The sequence below is a fragment of the Oncorhynchus tshawytscha genome, linkage group LG22 (assembly GCF_018296145.1).
Source record: "Oncorhynchus tshawytscha isolate Ot180627B linkage group LG22, Otsh_v2.0, whole genome shotgun sequence".
NCBI lineage: Eukaryota > Metazoa > Chordata > Actinopteri > Salmoniformes > Salmonidae > Oncorhynchus > Oncorhynchus tshawytscha.
In genome coordinates, this window is record NC_056450.1 from 35,183,302 (window position 1) to 35,200,829 (window position 17,528).

A 17,528-nucleotide genomic window follows, 5' to 3' on the forward strand; every position below is an offset into this window, starting at 1 on the left:
TGAATTGGTCCACTCACACAGACAGCATTGTGAAGAAGGCGCAGCAGCGCCTCTTCAACCTCAGGAGGCTGAAGAAATTCGGCTTGTCACCAAAAGCACTCACAAACTTCTACAGATGCACAATCGAGAGCATCCTGTCGGGCTATATCACCGCCTGGTACGGCAACTGCTCCGCCCACAACCGTAAGGCTCTCCAGAGTGTAGTGAGGTCTGCACAACACATCACCGGGGGGAAACTACCTGCCCTCCAGGACACCTACACCACCCGATGTCACAGGAAGGCCATAAAGATCATCAAGGACAACAACCACCTGAGCCACTGCCTGTTCACCCCGCTATCATCCAGAAGGCGAGGTCAGTACAGGTGCATCAAAGCTGGGACCGAGAGACTGAAAAACAGCTTCTATCTCAAGGCCATCAGACTGTTAAACAGCCACCACTAACATTGAGTGGCTGCTGCCAACACACTGACTCAACTCCAGCCACTTTAATAATGGGAATTGATGGGAAATGATGTAAAATATATCACTAGCCACTTTAAACAATGCTACCTAATATAATGTTTACATACCCTACATTATTCATCTCATATGTATATGTATATACTGTACTCTATATCATCTACTGCATCTTTATGTAATACATGTATCACTAGCCACTTTAACTATGCCACTTTGTTTACATACTCATCTCATATGTATATACTGTACTCAATACCATCTACTGTATCTTGCCTATGCCGCTCTGTACCATCACTCATTCATATATCTTTATGTACATATTCTTTATCCCCTTACACTTGCGTCTATAAGGTAGTAGTTTTGGAATTGTTAGCTAGATTACTTGTTGGTTATTACTGCATTGTCGGAACTAGAAGCACAAGCATTTCGCTACACTCGCATTAACATCTGCTAACCATGTGTATGTGACAAATAAAATTTGATTTGATTTGACCTGTGGATGTATTTCAAGGCCTACCTTCAAACTCAGTGCCTCTTTGCTTGACATCATGGGAAAATCAAAAGAAATCAGACAAGACCTCAGAAAAAAATTGTAGACCTCCACATGTCTGGTTCATCCTTGGGAGTAATTTCCAAATGGTACCACGTTCATCTGTACAAACAATAGTACGCAAATATAAACACCATGGGACCACGCAGCTGTCATACCGCTCCGGAAGGAGACGTGTTCTGTCTCCTAGAGATGAACGTACTTTGGTGTACCTTGTGAAGATGCTGGAGGAAACAGGTACAAAAGTATCTATATCCACAGTAAAATGAGGCCTATATCGACATGCTCAGCAAGGAAGAATCCACTGCTCCAAAACCGCCATGAAAAAGCCAGACTACGGTTTGCAACATCACATGGGGACAAAGATTGTACTGTCTGGTCTGATGAAACAAAATAGAACTGTTTGGCCATAATGACCATCATTATGTTTGGAGGAAAAAGGGGAAGGCTTGCAAGCTGAAGAACACCATCCCAACCGTGAAGCACGGGGTGGCAGCATCATGTTGTGGTGGTGCTTTGCTGTAGGAGGGACTGGTGCACTTCACAAAATAGATGGCATCACGAGGAAGGAAAATTATGTGGATCTATTGAAGCAACATCTCAAGACATCAGTCAGGAAATAAAAGCTTGGTCGTAAATGGGTCTTCCAAATGGACAATGACCCCAAGCATACTTCCAAAGTTGTGGCAAAATGGCTTAAGGACAACAAAGTCAAGGTATTGGAGTGGCCATCACAAAGCCCTGACCTCAATCCCATAGAAAATGTGTGGACAGAACTGAAAAAGCATGTGCGAGCAAGGAGGCCAACAAACCTGACTCAGTTACAGGTCAGTATCAGGAGGAATGGGCCAAAATTCACCCAACTTATTGTGGGAAGCTTGTGGAAGGCTACCTGAAACGTTTAACCCAAGTTAAACAATTTAAAGGCAATGCTACCAAATTCTAATTGAGTGTATGTAAACTTCTGACCCACTGGGAATGTGATGAAAGAAATAAAACTCTCTACTATTATTCTGTTTCACATTCTTAAAATAAAGTGGTGATCCTAACTGACCTAAGACAGGGAATGTTTTCACTCTGATTAAATGTCAGGAATTGTGAAAAACTGAGTTTAAATGTATTTGGCTAAGGTGTATGTAAACTTCCCACTTCAACTGTACGTACATCATATGTCGGCAAAGCCCATTTCCTTTTTCAAATGTTTTGTTAGACAAGCTATTTTCCAATGGTGTCCATTCTCTCAGTGGCCTTTCCTGACTTGCTCTCTGTTGGGTATCAATTTCAAAGCAAAAACAAATGCACAGTGAAACAACAACATTGCTATTTAAGCTCTAAAGGCCAATGGCTTCTGTTAGCCTATAATCCATCTATTCAGCCGAGAACTGTATTCTACATGGTGCAAAATATCAACTCACACTCAACTGACAAATACACTGTAGAATGTTTTCGTTATGAAAGGAAGCAATCCGTTCGAATAGAAAATAGATTTGTAAAGAGGCACTGGGCAATGGGCATGCAGTGGGACAGCTGTCTGAAGACAAAACACTAATTAAACCTTCCACATTCAGACGATACGAGGACAAAAGAGGAACACTGCACAACGCAGCCTGTGCACCTTCATTAAAAGCACATTTTGCATTGGAGAGATGAAAACCATTGAACCACACAACTTGTTATGATTTGGGCCTGAGCATTGTTCAGTGGAGGGCAAACAAAGGTTTACTATGATCTATTGTTTTTGAGTTTATTTGAAGTTACAGCCATTTTTTTTAAAGTACTGGACACAGATGTCAGTTGTGTCTAGTTTTGGATTTACATTTGGTTGTTGTCAACTAACGTGAATTCAATGTGAAAACAACATCAAATGTCACCAAGTCATTTGATTTAGGTAAAAATTTGGTTGAAAAATATATGAAATGCCCTTTATGTTGTTGACTTTTTGTCAATCTAAGCAGTTTTCCATCTTGATTCATTGTCATCACATACATTTTTGGGGTTGAAATTAAGTGGAAACCAGTTTTTGCCCAGTGGGAGCTTTGTCTGAATTGCTGTTAAAAGGTAGGCAAAAAATGTTGTAATTATTATTTATATTCAGATAGAGGTACTTTTGAGTTAAAAAAAAACAGGATCAGTTTAAATTAGTTGTGGAAGATTTAAGTCAGATTTGAGTGGTGGTAAGTTACGTCCAAATTGTCAGCACAGCACAGTAAATTGAGCATTAGCCCTGTCTGCCTGTCTATCCTCCAGCAGTTTTTTGCGCCAGTAAATCCTCTTAACAATCAAACATGTCAGGATGGGATATTGTGTTTTGTGATTGGTGAGGCTATTGTCTGTCAGCCCTATGTCAGTTCAGTGACTGTCTGAGTAGCCCTAGCTGCCAATGTTCTTCCTCCCTCAAAACAAGAGACACATTCATACACTGTACCTACAGCAATGTATGGCAACGGTCCTCAGATACAGTGTCTCAGTCCCCTGTCTCTAATCTATCAAAGAGCCAGCTAAAGAGAGGCAGACAGCCACACGCATAATCACTGTCATCCGCACTTATTTTGATTACAAACAGGTCATGAAGTGACAAAAAAGCACCGAACAGTGCTGTCAATTCCACTCAAACAGCGGCTACAGCACTTCAGCGACCTGCCAGCTGCATAATTGCAGAATGCTACGCCGTGGACCCTTCTGGAGATGTGGAGATGTGCTTTTGAACGCAGCGTATGTTTATTTAATGAAGAGACATTGCATTTTGGTTCAAGGAACATCTTTAGGTACTCAATTTTTTAGCATTCAGCGCTGTGGCACGGCCATGCTAATAGTCCTTCTAGACCCTGCTTTTTTACCTCAGACCGATTTTTTTTTTACCTTTAAAAAAAAATCTAAATATGTTAGTTCGCCTCAGAATGTATTAGATATTGCAATTAAATAGAAGCAACTCTAAAATAAAATCATGATTTACAGTTTCCTTCCCTGAACTGAACATGTATCCATCACTGACGTCTACTGGACAGTATGTATGCCTGCCTCTACATACAGTTCATAATGTCTTTGTCTAGAACTTGTCACAGGATCTTTTAGTGAAAGTATCCCCCACTACAAGTATCTGATCCTTTCTTTATTTGCCTCCAGTAAATGGCCAGTTCTAATTCCCCACTCCTCGTGAGTTAACAGAACTCCCATGCTCCTCACTGACTGCTTGTCACACATTCTTAATGACACTTCCTTCACAATAAGCCATTTAACAGTAGCTGAGGAACCAGATAACATACAATGCAGCTGTTAGCCAGAGAATTAGGCAAGCCTTCCGGGACAATAAGCCCCTGGCCACCGCTCAGACCCCTGGCTATATTTAGAGCACTAGCAGGAAAGAGAAGAGACAAAAAATGAGAAGAAAAACATTCAGCTCCAGGATACACTTCTCTAACCAACCAAAGCAAATGTTTGATAGAAAAAATACATTTAGGGAATTAAGCAAATTGGGAAGAACTGTGGGAAGCGTTTTAACTGCAATTTACTCAACTATAAATGGCTCGTGACGACAAAGATATTGTGGAGAGTAAGCCATCGCTACTTAGGATAAAGTTTAGCACGTTAAACAGATTCAGAAGAGCAACGAATTGCAGCAAATAAGCTTCATTCATGGTTATGAGTGCAGCAATTACAGTTGCAAAGGGTCAGAAACTTTCCGATAAATTTCCAGCATTTTCCCAGAAATTTTCCATGGGAAGTTAAGCCCTGGAATTTGGGGAATTTTGCTTAAATTAATTTTAAAAAGTTAGCTTATAACAGTGAACATTTGTTTTGTGGGATACACAAGGCAATTCTTGGTCTTGTGGCATATTTTGGTTAACCTATCCCCAATTCAATGGAATTGCAACACTGCATGCACAATGCATTCTTCCATCACATGTACAGCTGATTCTCAAGAGTCAGTTGCACACTAATGATGCAGAGATCAACAAGGTCTATGGTCTGGTGCAGAGATCAACCACCTTGGCCTGGATGATGGCAAAGTTCTTGGCAGTCTGGCAAAGTACTCTTCCAAGCAAGGGCTTTGGGATGGAGATGCAATATGCAAGTGGTGGAAGGGACTTTGTGGATCTGAGGCTCTTTTCCCTGTTGTCTCCATCATCCTTCAAATCCCACCAACATCAGCCGCCTCAGAACACAGCTGGTCCTTGTTTGGGAACACACACACACCAAAGCACGCAACAAGCTGACCAATACAAGGGGTCAAAAATTGGTGGCCATTCGGGCATATTTTTGCCTGTCAACGAGCTAACCTCAACTAGATTGGAAAGTGACAGTTAAGATGAGGCCTCAGAGTCTGATGTTCAAGAGGTGGACATTGAGGAGGTCCAGGGAGAAGACATGGAAGCCTGAGAGGAAGATAACCAAAGCTTTAGTTTCTAGACTATAATTCTACAGATGTGTGTTGAAAACGTTTTTGGGAGATGCGATGGATCATTGGGAATCATTCAATATTTCTATCAGGAATCAAGGTAAGACCCAGATGCAGACATGTCGAATTGACAGTGGTTTAATTGTCCAACAGGAGCAGGCAATAGACAGGTTAAAGCGGGCAGGGGTCAGTAAAACAGAGGTGGGGCAAAGGTACCGTACGGTAGGCAAGGTCAGGGTAGGCAGGGGTCAGTAAAACAGGTAGGGCAAAGGTACCGTACGGTAGGCAGGGTCAGGGTTGGCAGGGGTCAGCAATCCAGAGGTGGGGCAAAGGTTCAGGTTGGCAAACAGGGGCAGGGGCAGGCAGAGCAGAGCAGGCAGGCAGACGGGCTCAGAGTAAGGACAGGCTCAGGGTCAGGGGCAGGCAGACGGGCTCAGAGTAAGGACAGGCTCAGGGTCAGGGGCAGGCAGAGCAGTCAGGCAGATGGGCTCAGAGTCAGGACAGGCTCAGGGTCAGGGGCAGGCAGAGCAGTCAGGCAGGCGGGCTCAGAGTCAGGACAGGCTCAGGGGCAGGCAGAGCAGTCAGGCAGGCGGGCTCAGAGTCAGGACAAGCTCAGGGTCAGGACAAGCTCAGAGTCAGGACAGGCTCAGAGTCAGGACAGGCTCAGGGTCAGGACAGGCTCAGGGTCAGGACAGGCTCAGAGTCAGGACAAGCTCAGGGTCAGGACAGGCTCAGGGTCAGGGACAGGCAGAGCAGTCAGGCAGACGGGCTCAGAGTCAGGACAGGGGCAGGCAGAGCAGTCAGGCAGGCGGGCTCAGAGTCACAACAAGCAAGAGCTGAGAACAAAAACGCTGGTAGACTTGACAAACAAGACAAACTGGCAACGGACAAAATGAGAACACAGGTATAAATACAGGGGATAATGGAGAAGATGGGCGACACCTGGAGGGGGGTGGATACAATCACAAGGACAATCACAAGACAGGTGAAACAGATCAGTGTGTGACAATTCCCTCTTTTGTTGTTCAGTGAAATCATCGCATGTGAAGAGTCATCTCATTTAATTAAAGTTCTATTCGTAACTAAATTGTTTTTTTTGTTTTTTTTCTATTGGAAGGATTTAATCATTTGTAATTATGTCTACTCATGAAGGTAAAAGGTTTATGTTTCTGTCTCCATATGATTTGGTAAATATATCCAGTACAAAAAACATCTACATTTAAATGGTGTTAATATTAATTTGCATATATGTCCATTAATTCCCATATATTCCCATTAATTCCCATGGAAAGTTTCCACCTCTGAATATTCCCCAAAATGTGCAACCCTAGCTGCAATCAAGTTGTGTTTTGTCTTCACTGTACAATGTCTCACTCTTCTCTTCAATAGACATGAGCATTTCCTTCAGGATGATCAGTATGCCTAGCAGTGTCTTTGAGTGCATAACCATGAGCAAATGTCACGCAATACCCATGCAGGTGTCGGTCTCGGGAGTTCAGATGCTCTTATGCATACCTGTTCAGTGTGTTTAGGAATAGTGCCGTTGTCTTTCAGGGCTGGCCCAGTTGGCTGGTCTCCAGGGTGGTGGTTTGAGTTGAAAGGTGGTCTACAGTAGACTTTCCCCCTTCTGTGGTGACTCCTCACGCTTTGGGCCACTCAACCTCTTCCTCCGTGAAAAAACACTAAATCATACATGACTTCTGACTCGGTTCCTCTTCCTTAAATAGAGCTTTATTCCAATGTAAAAATCATGAGCAGCTGGATTTTATCTTCAGATAGGAATGTAAGTTCAGAAAACCCCAACTATTTAATATCCAGAGTGTAATTGAATTCCAGCTAGATGTCAAATGTTGATGGAGGGGAGGGTTGTGTAGAGGGGTGGACATCAGGGTCGACATGTCTACTGCTTCGCTGCCTCTAGGTGAAAGCCGAAGCCAGCAGGTAAAAAGGGAATAGACTCATTTCCCCAGACAGACCCAGATACAGACAGAACAGTGAGAACCAGCTGTGCCCAGTAGGAGCTGTTCATCCCTACTGTGAAATTACCTCATAATGTAGGGTCACTAACATTGTTTTATAACACTGATTACTGTAATCCAGCCCATTCTGTGCCAAGGTCCTGTCTATTCTATTCAGTCCTGATATTTTCTGCAGAACGATATGGTAAAAAGCTAAATATTGTGATACTTCCATCAGAAAATTTATCACAACTTAATAATGATGTTCTTTGTATTGAATCTGAAAGCATAACCATTGTCTGTAGTCTGCACGTAGGGGCCTATTTGAGTTGTCTGCTGAAGCTGTAATAAATTATTATCATAACATTATTTCCCTCATGATAATACTTTAGATTGGGAGCATCACCTGAACTCCACATTACCTTTGTTGGAAGCACACATGTTTGTTTTGTTCATTTAACTGTCTCACTGACAGACAGACAGACAGACGGACAGACGGACAGACAGGGGGACGGACAGACAGGGGGACAGACGGGACACACAGGGGACAGACAGACCAACAGACAGGTGACAGACAGACAGACAGACAGACAGACAGACAGACAGACAGACAGACAGACTGACTGACTGACTGACTGACTGACTGACTGACTGACTGACTGACTGACTGACTGACTGACTGACTGACATTGTACTGTAGATATACAGTGGGGCAAAAAAGTATTTAGTCAGCCACCATTTGTGCAAGTTCTCCCACTTAAAAAGAAGAGAGAGGCCTGTAATTTCATCATAGGTACACTTCAACTATGACAGACAAAATTATTTTTTTAAATCCAGAAAATCACATTGTAGGATTTTTAATGAATTTATTTGCAAATTATGGTGGAAAATAAGTATTTGGTCACCTACAAACAAGCAAGATTTCTGTCTCTCACAGACCTGTAACTTCTTCTTTAAGAGGCTCCTCTGTCCTCTACTCGTTACCTGTATTAATGGCACCTGTTTGAACTTGTTATCAGTATAAAAGACACCTGTCCACAACCTCAAACAGTCACACTCCAAACTCCACTATGGCCAAGACCAAAGAGCTGTCAAAGGACACCAGAAACAAAATTGTAGACCTGCACCAGGCTGGGAAGACTGAATCTGTAATAGGTAAGCAGCTTGGTTTGAAGAAATCAACTGTGGGAGCAATTATTAGGAAATGGAAGACATACAAGACCACTGATAATCTCCCTCGATCTGGGGCTCCACGCAAGATCTCACCCCGTGGGGTCAAAATGATCACAAGAACTGTGAGCAAAAATCCCAGAACCACACAGGGGGACCTAGTGAATGACCTGCAGAGAGCTGGGACCAAAGTAACAAAGCCTACCATCAGTAACACTCTACGCCGCCTGTCCAGGCCCGTCTGAAGTTTGCTAGAGGGCATTTGGATGATCCACAAGAAGATTGGGAGAATGTCATATGGTCAGATGAAACCAAAATATAACTTTTTGGTAAAAACTCAACTCGTCGTGTTTGGAGGACAAAGAATGCTGAGTTGCATCTAAAGAACACCATACCTACTGTGAAGCATGGGGGTGGAAACATCATGCTTTGGGGCTGTTTTTCTACAAAGGGACCAGGACGACTGATCCGTGTAAAGGAAAGAATGAATGGGGCCATGTATCGTGAGATTTTGAGTGAAAACCTCCTTCCATCAGCAAGGGTATTGAAGATGAAACGTGGCTGGGTCTTTCAGCATGAAAATGATCCCAAACACACCACCCGGGCAACGAAGGAGTGGCTTCGTAAGAAGCATTTCAAGGTCCTGGAGTGGCCTAGCCAGTCTCCAGATCTCAACCCCATAGAAAATCTTTGGAGGGAGTTGAAAGTCTGTGTTGCCCAGCAACAGCCCCAAAACATCACTGCTCTAGAGGAGATCTGCATGGGGGAATGGGCCAAAATACCAGCAACAGTGTGTGGAAACCTTGTGAAGACTTACAGAAAACGTTTGACCTCTGTCATTGACAACAAAGGGTATAAAACAAAGTATTGAGATAAACTTTTGTTTTTAACCAAATACTTATTTTCCACCATAATTTGCAAATAAATTCATTAAAAATCCTACAATGTGATTTTCTGGATTTTTTTTCTCATTTTGTCTGTCATAGTTGAAGTGTACCTATGATGAAAATTACAGGCCTCTCTCATATTTTTAAGTGGGAGAACTTGCACAATTGGTAATAACTTTTTTGCCCGCTTTGAGGACAATACAGTGCCACTGACACGGCCTGCAACGGAAACATGCGGTCTCTCCTTCACTGCAGCCGAAGTGAGTAAGACATTTAAACGTGTTAACCCTCGCAAGGCTGCAGGCCCAGACGGCATCCCCAGCCGCGCCCTCAGAGCATGCGCAGACCAGCTGGCCGGTGTGTTTACGGACATATTCAATCAATCCCTATACCAGTCTGCTGTTCCCACATGCTTCAAGAGGGCCACCATTGTTCCTGTTCCCAAGAAAGCTAAGGTAACTGAGCTAAACGACTACCGCCCGTAGCACTCACATCCGTCATCTTGAAGTGCTTTGAGAGACTAGTCAAGGACCATATCACCTCCACCCTACCTGACACCCTTGACCCACTCCAATTTGCTTACCGCCCAAATAGGTCCACAGACGATGCAATCTCAACCACACTGCACACTGCCCTAACCCATCTGGACAAGAGGAATACCTATGTGAGAATGCTGTTCATCGACTACAGCTCGGCATTCAACACCATAGTACCCTCCAAGCTCGTCATCAAGCTCGAGACCCTGGGTCTCGACCCCGCCCTGTGCAACTGGGTACTGGACTTCCTGACGGGCCGCCCCCAGGTGGTGAGGGTAGGCAACAACATCTCCTCCCCGCTGATCCTCAACACTGGGGCCCCACAAGGGTGCGTTCTGAGCCCTCTCCTGTACTCCCTGTTCACCCACGACTGCGTGGCCATGCACGCCTCCAACTCAATCATCAAGTTTGCGGATGACACAACAGTGGTAGGCTTGATTACCAACAACGACGAGACGGCCTACAGGGAGGAGGTGAGGGCCCTCGGAGTGTGGTGTCAGGAAAATAACCTCACACTCAACGTCAACAAAACTAAGGAGATGATTGTGGACTTCAGGAAACAGCAGAGGGAACACCCCCATCCACATCGATGGAACAGTAGTGGAGAGGGTAGCAAGTTTTAAGTTCCTCGGCATACACATCACAGACAAACTGAATTGGTCCACTCACACAGACAGCATCGTGAGGAAGGCGCAGCAGCGCCTCTTCAACCTCAGGAGGCTGAAGAAATTCGGCTTGTCACCAAAAGCACTCACAAACTTCTACAGATGCACAATCGAGAGCATCCTGGCGGGCTGTATCACCGCCTGGTATGGCAACTGCACCGCCCTCAACCGTAAGGCTCTCCAGAGGGTAGTGAGGTCTGCACAACGCATCACCGGGGGCAAACTACCTGCCCTCCAGGACACCTACACCACCCGATGCTACAGGAAGGCCATAAAGATCATCAAACGTTGATACTGTACTCTATATCATCGACTGCATCCTTATGTAATACATGTATCACTAGCCACTTTAACTATGCCACTTGGTTTACATACTTATCTCATATGTATATACTGTACTCGATATCATCTACTGTATCTTGCCTATGCTGCTCTGTACCATCACTCATTCATATATCCTTATGTACATATTCTTTATCCCCTTACACTGTGTATGACAGTAGTTTTTTTTGGAATTGTTAGTTAGATTACTTGCTCGTTATTACTGCATTGTCGGAACTAGAAGCACAAGCATTTCGCTACACTCGCATTAACATCTGCTAACCATGTGTATGTGACAAATAAAATTTGATTTGATTTGATTTGATTTGACTAAATTCTTTTTTGCCCCACTGTATATACTGAGACAAAATATAAATGCAATATGCAACAATTTCTAATATTTTACTGAGTTACAGTTCATATAAGGAAATCAGTCAATTGAAAAAAATGTATTAGGCCCTAATCTATGTATTCCACATGACTGAGAATACAGATATGCATCTGTTGGTCACAGAAACCTTTAAAAAATGTTGGGGCGTGGGATCAGAAAACCAGTCAATATCCGGTGTCACCACCATTTGCCTCATACTGAGTGACACATCTCATTTGAGTTGATCAGGCTGTTGATTGTGGCTTGTGGAATGTTGTCTCACTCCTCTTCAATGGCTGTGTGAAGTTGCTGGATATTGACGGGAACTGGAAGACACTGTCGTACACGTCGATCCAGAGTATCCCAAACCTGCTCAGTGGGTGACATAGAGAAACACTCACTAACAGGGATGTACATTTGAGAGAAAAAAGCTTTTTGTGTGTATGGACAATTTCAGCTTATGAAACATGGGACCAACACTTTACATGTTGCGTTTATATTTTTGTTCTGTGTAGATACAGATAGTCTGCTTTCACAGTCACAAAGCAACAACAGTATGATAGAGATAGAAACCATTATGGTGATTAAAATATTGGATTTGGATTGGGGTCCCCTCAGCTAAAGGAGAATTAAATTCTCTGTCTGGTTAGTCCGCCAGTATTTCATCCATGGGCTGGGCTGATCCCATGTGAAATCATTAAGGAATTAATTAATTAATATGATTGGTTCTTACCAACATAACCTTTAATTGTTAAACAAAATACACTTGCATTTCTCCTAGTGCTAATATATATTTACTTTGATTCGGATAGGGCATGGCACACACACAGACACACACACACACAGATATTGTGTGTAAATGTGTAGAATGAGTTGAGACTTTGAATGCAGGTTAAGCGGCACATGGTCAGACTGAATGTTAAGCGGCACATGGTCAGACTTTGAATGCTAAGAGGCACATGGTCACACTTTGAATGCTAAGAGGCACATGGTCAGACTTTGAATGCTAAGAGGCACATGGTCAGACATTGAATGCTAAGAGGCACATGGTCAGACTTTGAATGCTAAGAGGCACATGGTCAGACTTTGAATGCTAAGAGGCACATGGTCAGACTTTGAATGCTAAGAGGCACATGGTCAGACTTTGAATGCTAAGAGGCACATGGTCAGACTTTGAATGCAGGTTAAGAGGCACATGGTCAGACTTTGAATACTAAGAGGCACATGGTCAGACTTTGAATGCTAAGAGGCACATGGTCAGACTTTGAATGCAGGTTAAGAGGCACATGGTCAGACTTTGAATACTAAGAGGCACATGGTCAGACTTTGAATGCTAAGAGGCACATGGTCAGACTTTGAATGCAGGTTAAGAGGCACATGGTCAGACTTTGAATGCAGGTTAAGAGGCACATGGTCAGACTTTGAATGCTAAGAGGCACATGGTCAGACTTTGAATGCAGGTTAAGAGGCACATGGTCAGACTTTGAATGCAGGTTAAGAGGCACATGGTCAGACTTTGAATGCAGGTTAAGAGGCACATGGTCAGACTTTGAATGCAGGTTAAGAGGCACATGGTCAGACTTTGAATGCAGGTTAAGAGGCACATGGTCAGACTTTGAATGCAGGTTAAGAGGCACAGGGTCAGACTTTGAATGCAGGTTAAGAGGCACATGGTCAGACTTTGAATGCAGGTTAAGAGGCACATGGTCAGACTTTGAATGCAGGTTAAGAGGCACAGGGTCAGACTTTGAATGCAGGTTAAGAGGCACATGGTCAGACTTTGAATGCAGGTTAAGAGGCACATGGTCAGACTTTGAATGCAGGTTAAGAGGCACATGGTCAGTATTAAATGTACTGTGTGGTGTAAAGCTGAGAAACAACACCACTGCCTCTTGCTCTCTGTCTCTCTCCCTCTGTGCTTAACTTAATTATACTAAAAAACCCTCTAATCCAAACCAGATAATCTGTCCAATGTTTTCTCTCCTTTTCTATTTACATCCCTCTGTATCTGTCTAAACCTGACTATGAAAAATATATATTTTTAAATGCCTAGACAACACTGGAATGAGTTGCCTTGACATTAAGACCCTTATACAAGCAGAGAGCCTTGGGAAATAAGCACAGAGTCAGTTTATGCATTGACAGCCACCGCTCTATCAGGTTGATATCCTAATATAAAGCATTGGCTTGGGACTGTGGTATGTTTGCAGTAAAACTGGGAAATGCCTTCCAGATATACTGTGTATACTGCATACATGTATATCTAATTAGACATTTATGAACCTCAGGGCACATAAAAAGAGTTGACGCAGATAAAATTTGATTTTATTGTTAGTGTAGATGAACAGCTGTACAGATGAATTATAAAGAGAAAGTTTACTGGTTTACCATGTTCTCTGTTCAGATTCCCCAGATCAGCTATGCCTCCACAGCCCCAGAGTTGAGTGACAATAACCGCTACGACTTCTTCTCGCGTGTGGTCCCTCCTGACTCGTACCAGGCCCAGGCTATGGTGGACATAGTCAAGGCAATGGGCTGGAACTATGTGTCTACACTGGCATCAGAGGGAAGCTACGGGGAGAGTGGAGTTGATTCCTTCCAGCAGATCTCGAGAGAGGCAGGTACAGTCAACAAGCTCCTCTCCTCTCTTCCTGGTACAATATATAGAATCTGTTACGTTAATCAGCTGTCCATCATAATACATGTATTGGCTGCTGTAGCCGAAAACAGCCATTCTGAAGTCTATCGTCTCCTCTCTGTGGTCAACACGTTCTTCCTGTGGCCATCATCAATTAATAATGAGATCTCCAAGAGCACAAATATGGATTATTGCTGGTAGCTGTCATAATTTATTCTCATTCATATTTCATTTTTATTTGTTCAGTATCAACATCAATGTCCATGTCTTCTCTCTCTGAAGGAGGTCTGTGCATCGCACAGTCTCTTAAGATCCCACGGGAGCCCAAGCCGGGAGAGTTTGACAAGATCATTAAAAGGCTGATGGAAACTTCCAATGCCCGGGGGGTCATCATATTTGCAAATGAGGATGACATCAAGTAAGTGAAAGAGAAGTTACACCGTAGAGAACTGCATGTTAGATTCTCCTCTCTTCGGTGATGGTTCACTGTAATTAGAATGCAGTCTCCATATGAATGAGGCTCAGAAGTATGAATGGAATACTGTCTAGAGTGTTCTATTAGGTATTTAAGGAGGGGGATTTAAAAAAAGGAAATTCCAACTGCCCCCCTAGTGAATTCATCTATGTGGTACCTGAGGATTAAATGTCTGTGGAGCTCAAATGGAATTTGCATTGATTGATGCAATCAATTGTGCTTCTACACCTGCATTGCTTGCTGTTTGGGGTTTTAGGCTGGGTTTCTGTACAGCACTTTGAGATATCAGCTGATGTAAGAAGGGCTATATAAATAAATTTGATTTGATTGAGTGAGAGACATGTCTGTTTCATGCCTGAACTGATCCAAACTATGGGCTCAGTTGATTCAAGCTTGGGTGGAAAAGGAAATGAACTTAATATGAAAATATGTGAAGTACCCTTGTGTGTTCTAATTGAACCATAGATCTTAAAGGATGAAAAACGACCACTGTCCTGTCCCATGACACATAAAATAGAAACATAGATTGTATTATCTGATTTAAATATAAGGTAAATGTAGGTTACCATTGAACCGGAAAAAGGATATTCAAAAATTATGGAATATATGTCATACAGGATCAGTCATCCCTTTCTTTAAATTACCATGGTTTTACAAGGACACAATTGCATGAGTTAATGTACTCAATGACTCATGTCTTTTTGCTGCTGCTCTGCTCTTGCCACGTACAGTGTAACAGAATCAGACTCTCTTGAAAAGCACTCATGTTAGTCTCTTTTCCAACCATGTTTCTGTAGGATTTCCATGTGGAACGTTTTTAACACAAAACCTGCCTATTTCTTTCAGATTGCACGATACTGTAGGTCACATGTTTTATCTAATTTCATTGTGCCACTTGTCCTGTATATATATATATATATATGTATATATGTGTGTGTGTGTGTGTGTGTGTGTGTGTGTGTGTGTGTGTGTGTGTGTGTGTGTGTGTGTGTGTGTGTGTGTGTGTGTGTGTGTGTGTGTGCGTGCCTGCGTGCGCTGCAGGAAGGACAAACAAGACATGTACTACAGTATATGTTGTAGTCTTACATCTCTATAAGGTGTGTTGGCAGCCAATCCATCTGATTGATTCCATCTACTTGCCTGGAAGCAGTCATGTCTCCCTGTCAGTTGTTAAACGTATATCAGCACACCATATGGAATATGGAGTTGTCAGGTGGCATTATGTAAATTGCCTAAAGATTTGTGTGAATATATTTCATTTCCTTCTGTACGATAAGATTAAACCTCCCCTACTGTTGATTCTATTCTCACCTCAGAGACTTGGTTGCTTATTATTCTGACACACAAAGCACCTTTGGCGTACGTCTTGTTTGAAATTTGAATGTGAAAAACAGGAAAGTCTGTCTCTGATTGCTATAGTCTAGGCTACTGTGCCCTAGACTAGAGTTTAACCCACTCCATTTCCTCCTTTGTGTGTGTGTGTGTGTGTGTGTGTGTAGACGGGTTCTGGAGGCAGCGAAGCGGGCCAACCTCACGGGTCACTTCCTGTTTGTAGGTTCTGACAGCTGGGGTGCCAAGAGCTCCCCTATTCTAGACCAGGAGGACGTAGCTGAGGGAGCTGTCACCATTCTACCCAAGAGAGCCTCTATTGAAGGTATCCCCAACAACCCTACATTCCAATTCAACCACCTAACATCCCAATCCAACAACCCTACATCCAAATTCAACAATCCTACATCCCACAATCCTACATCCCAAGCCAACAAACCTAAATCCCAAGCCAACAAACCTACATTACAATCCAACAACCCTACATCCCAATCCAACATCCCTACATCCCAATCCAACAACCCTACATCCCAATCCAACAACCCTACATCCCAATCCAACAACCCTACATCCAAATTCAACAATCCTACATCCCAAGCCAACAAACCTACATCCCAAACCAACAACCCTACATCCCAATCCAACAAGCATACATCACACTTCAACAACCCTACATTACAATCCAACAACCCTACATCCCAAACCAACAACCCTACATCCCAATCCAACAACCCTACATCACAATCCAAAAACCCTATATCCCAAACCAACAACCCTACATCCCAAACCAACAACCATACATCACAATCCAACAACCATACATCACACTTCAACAACCCTACATTATAATCCAACAACCCTACATCCCCAACCAACAATGCCTATGTATCATTGCCATGGTGGTTGATCAAAGGGATAAGATGCCACTGTTTGCCACTTCACTAATCCTCTGACTGGATGTTTTGTTTCCATGGCTCAGGCTTCGACCAGTACTTCACCTCCAGATCATTAGAGAACAACCGTAGAAACATTTGGTTCGCTGAGTTCTGGGAGGACGATTTCAGGTGTAAACTGACAAGGCCAGGCATCAAAATAGACAGCGAAAAGAAAAAGTGTACAGGTCAGAACCTAGCATTGATTAAACATCAACGTTGGTTACTCTATTTTGTAGTGATAGGACACTGGCAATAGTGTATCTTTCTCTCGCTCTCTACACCACCCCCTCTCTCTCTCCATGTGACAGGAGAGGAGAGGATAAATCGTGACACTGCCTATGAGCAGGAGGGGAAGGTGCAGTTTGTAATCGATGCGGTCTACGCCATGGCCCATGCCTTACACAGCATGCACCTGGACCTGTGCCCCGGCGCCATGGGCGTCTGTGACAAGATGGATCCTGTGGAGGGCCGGTTGCTGCTCAACTATATTCGTTCTGTGAACTTTAACGGTGGGTTATTATTGTGCCTTACTGACACAGCAGATGTGTATTTTGAACGTGTGAGGGATTTAGCTCAGCTAACTACTGCATCTACTCAGGAAGAGCTGGCTGGCTGGCTGACTGGTAGAGTTGTCTGATGGTGATACACTGTGGCCATCCTTCTCCTCCATGCTAACGTGCTGTGCTGTGGTTCTGAGAATACATCTCTTTAAGCCACTGTCAGTCCCCAATCCCACCACCATTGTCCAGGCACAAAATCCCCTTCTCCTCCCCGCTGTCCCTCCCTGGGCTTCTCATCTCATAACAGACCATTTTTGTTCTGTGTTGCTTTTGTGGG

The 17,528-nt window shown here is 43.4% G+C and overlaps 1 protein-coding gene across 1 annotated transcript in view; it reads left to right on the forward strand.

Annotated features, from left to right (window-relative positions):
• Positions 1–17,528, forward strand: part of grm6a (glutamate receptor, metabotropic 6a) — a 44,890-nt gene that overhangs the window by 11,983 nt on the left and 15,379 nt on the right. The window contains exons 3-7 of the mRNA XM_042304124.1: positions 13,719–13,935; positions 14,235–14,370; positions 15,927–16,081; positions 16,736–16,876; positions 17,000–17,200. Of these exons, the coding sequence (XP_042160058.1) occupies positions 13,719–13,935; positions 14,235–14,370; positions 15,927–16,081; positions 16,736–16,876; positions 17,000–17,200 (850 nt within the window). The remainder of the gene's footprint in view (positions 1–13,718; positions 13,936–14,234; positions 14,371–15,926; positions 16,082–16,735; positions 16,877–16,999; positions 17,201–17,528) is intronic.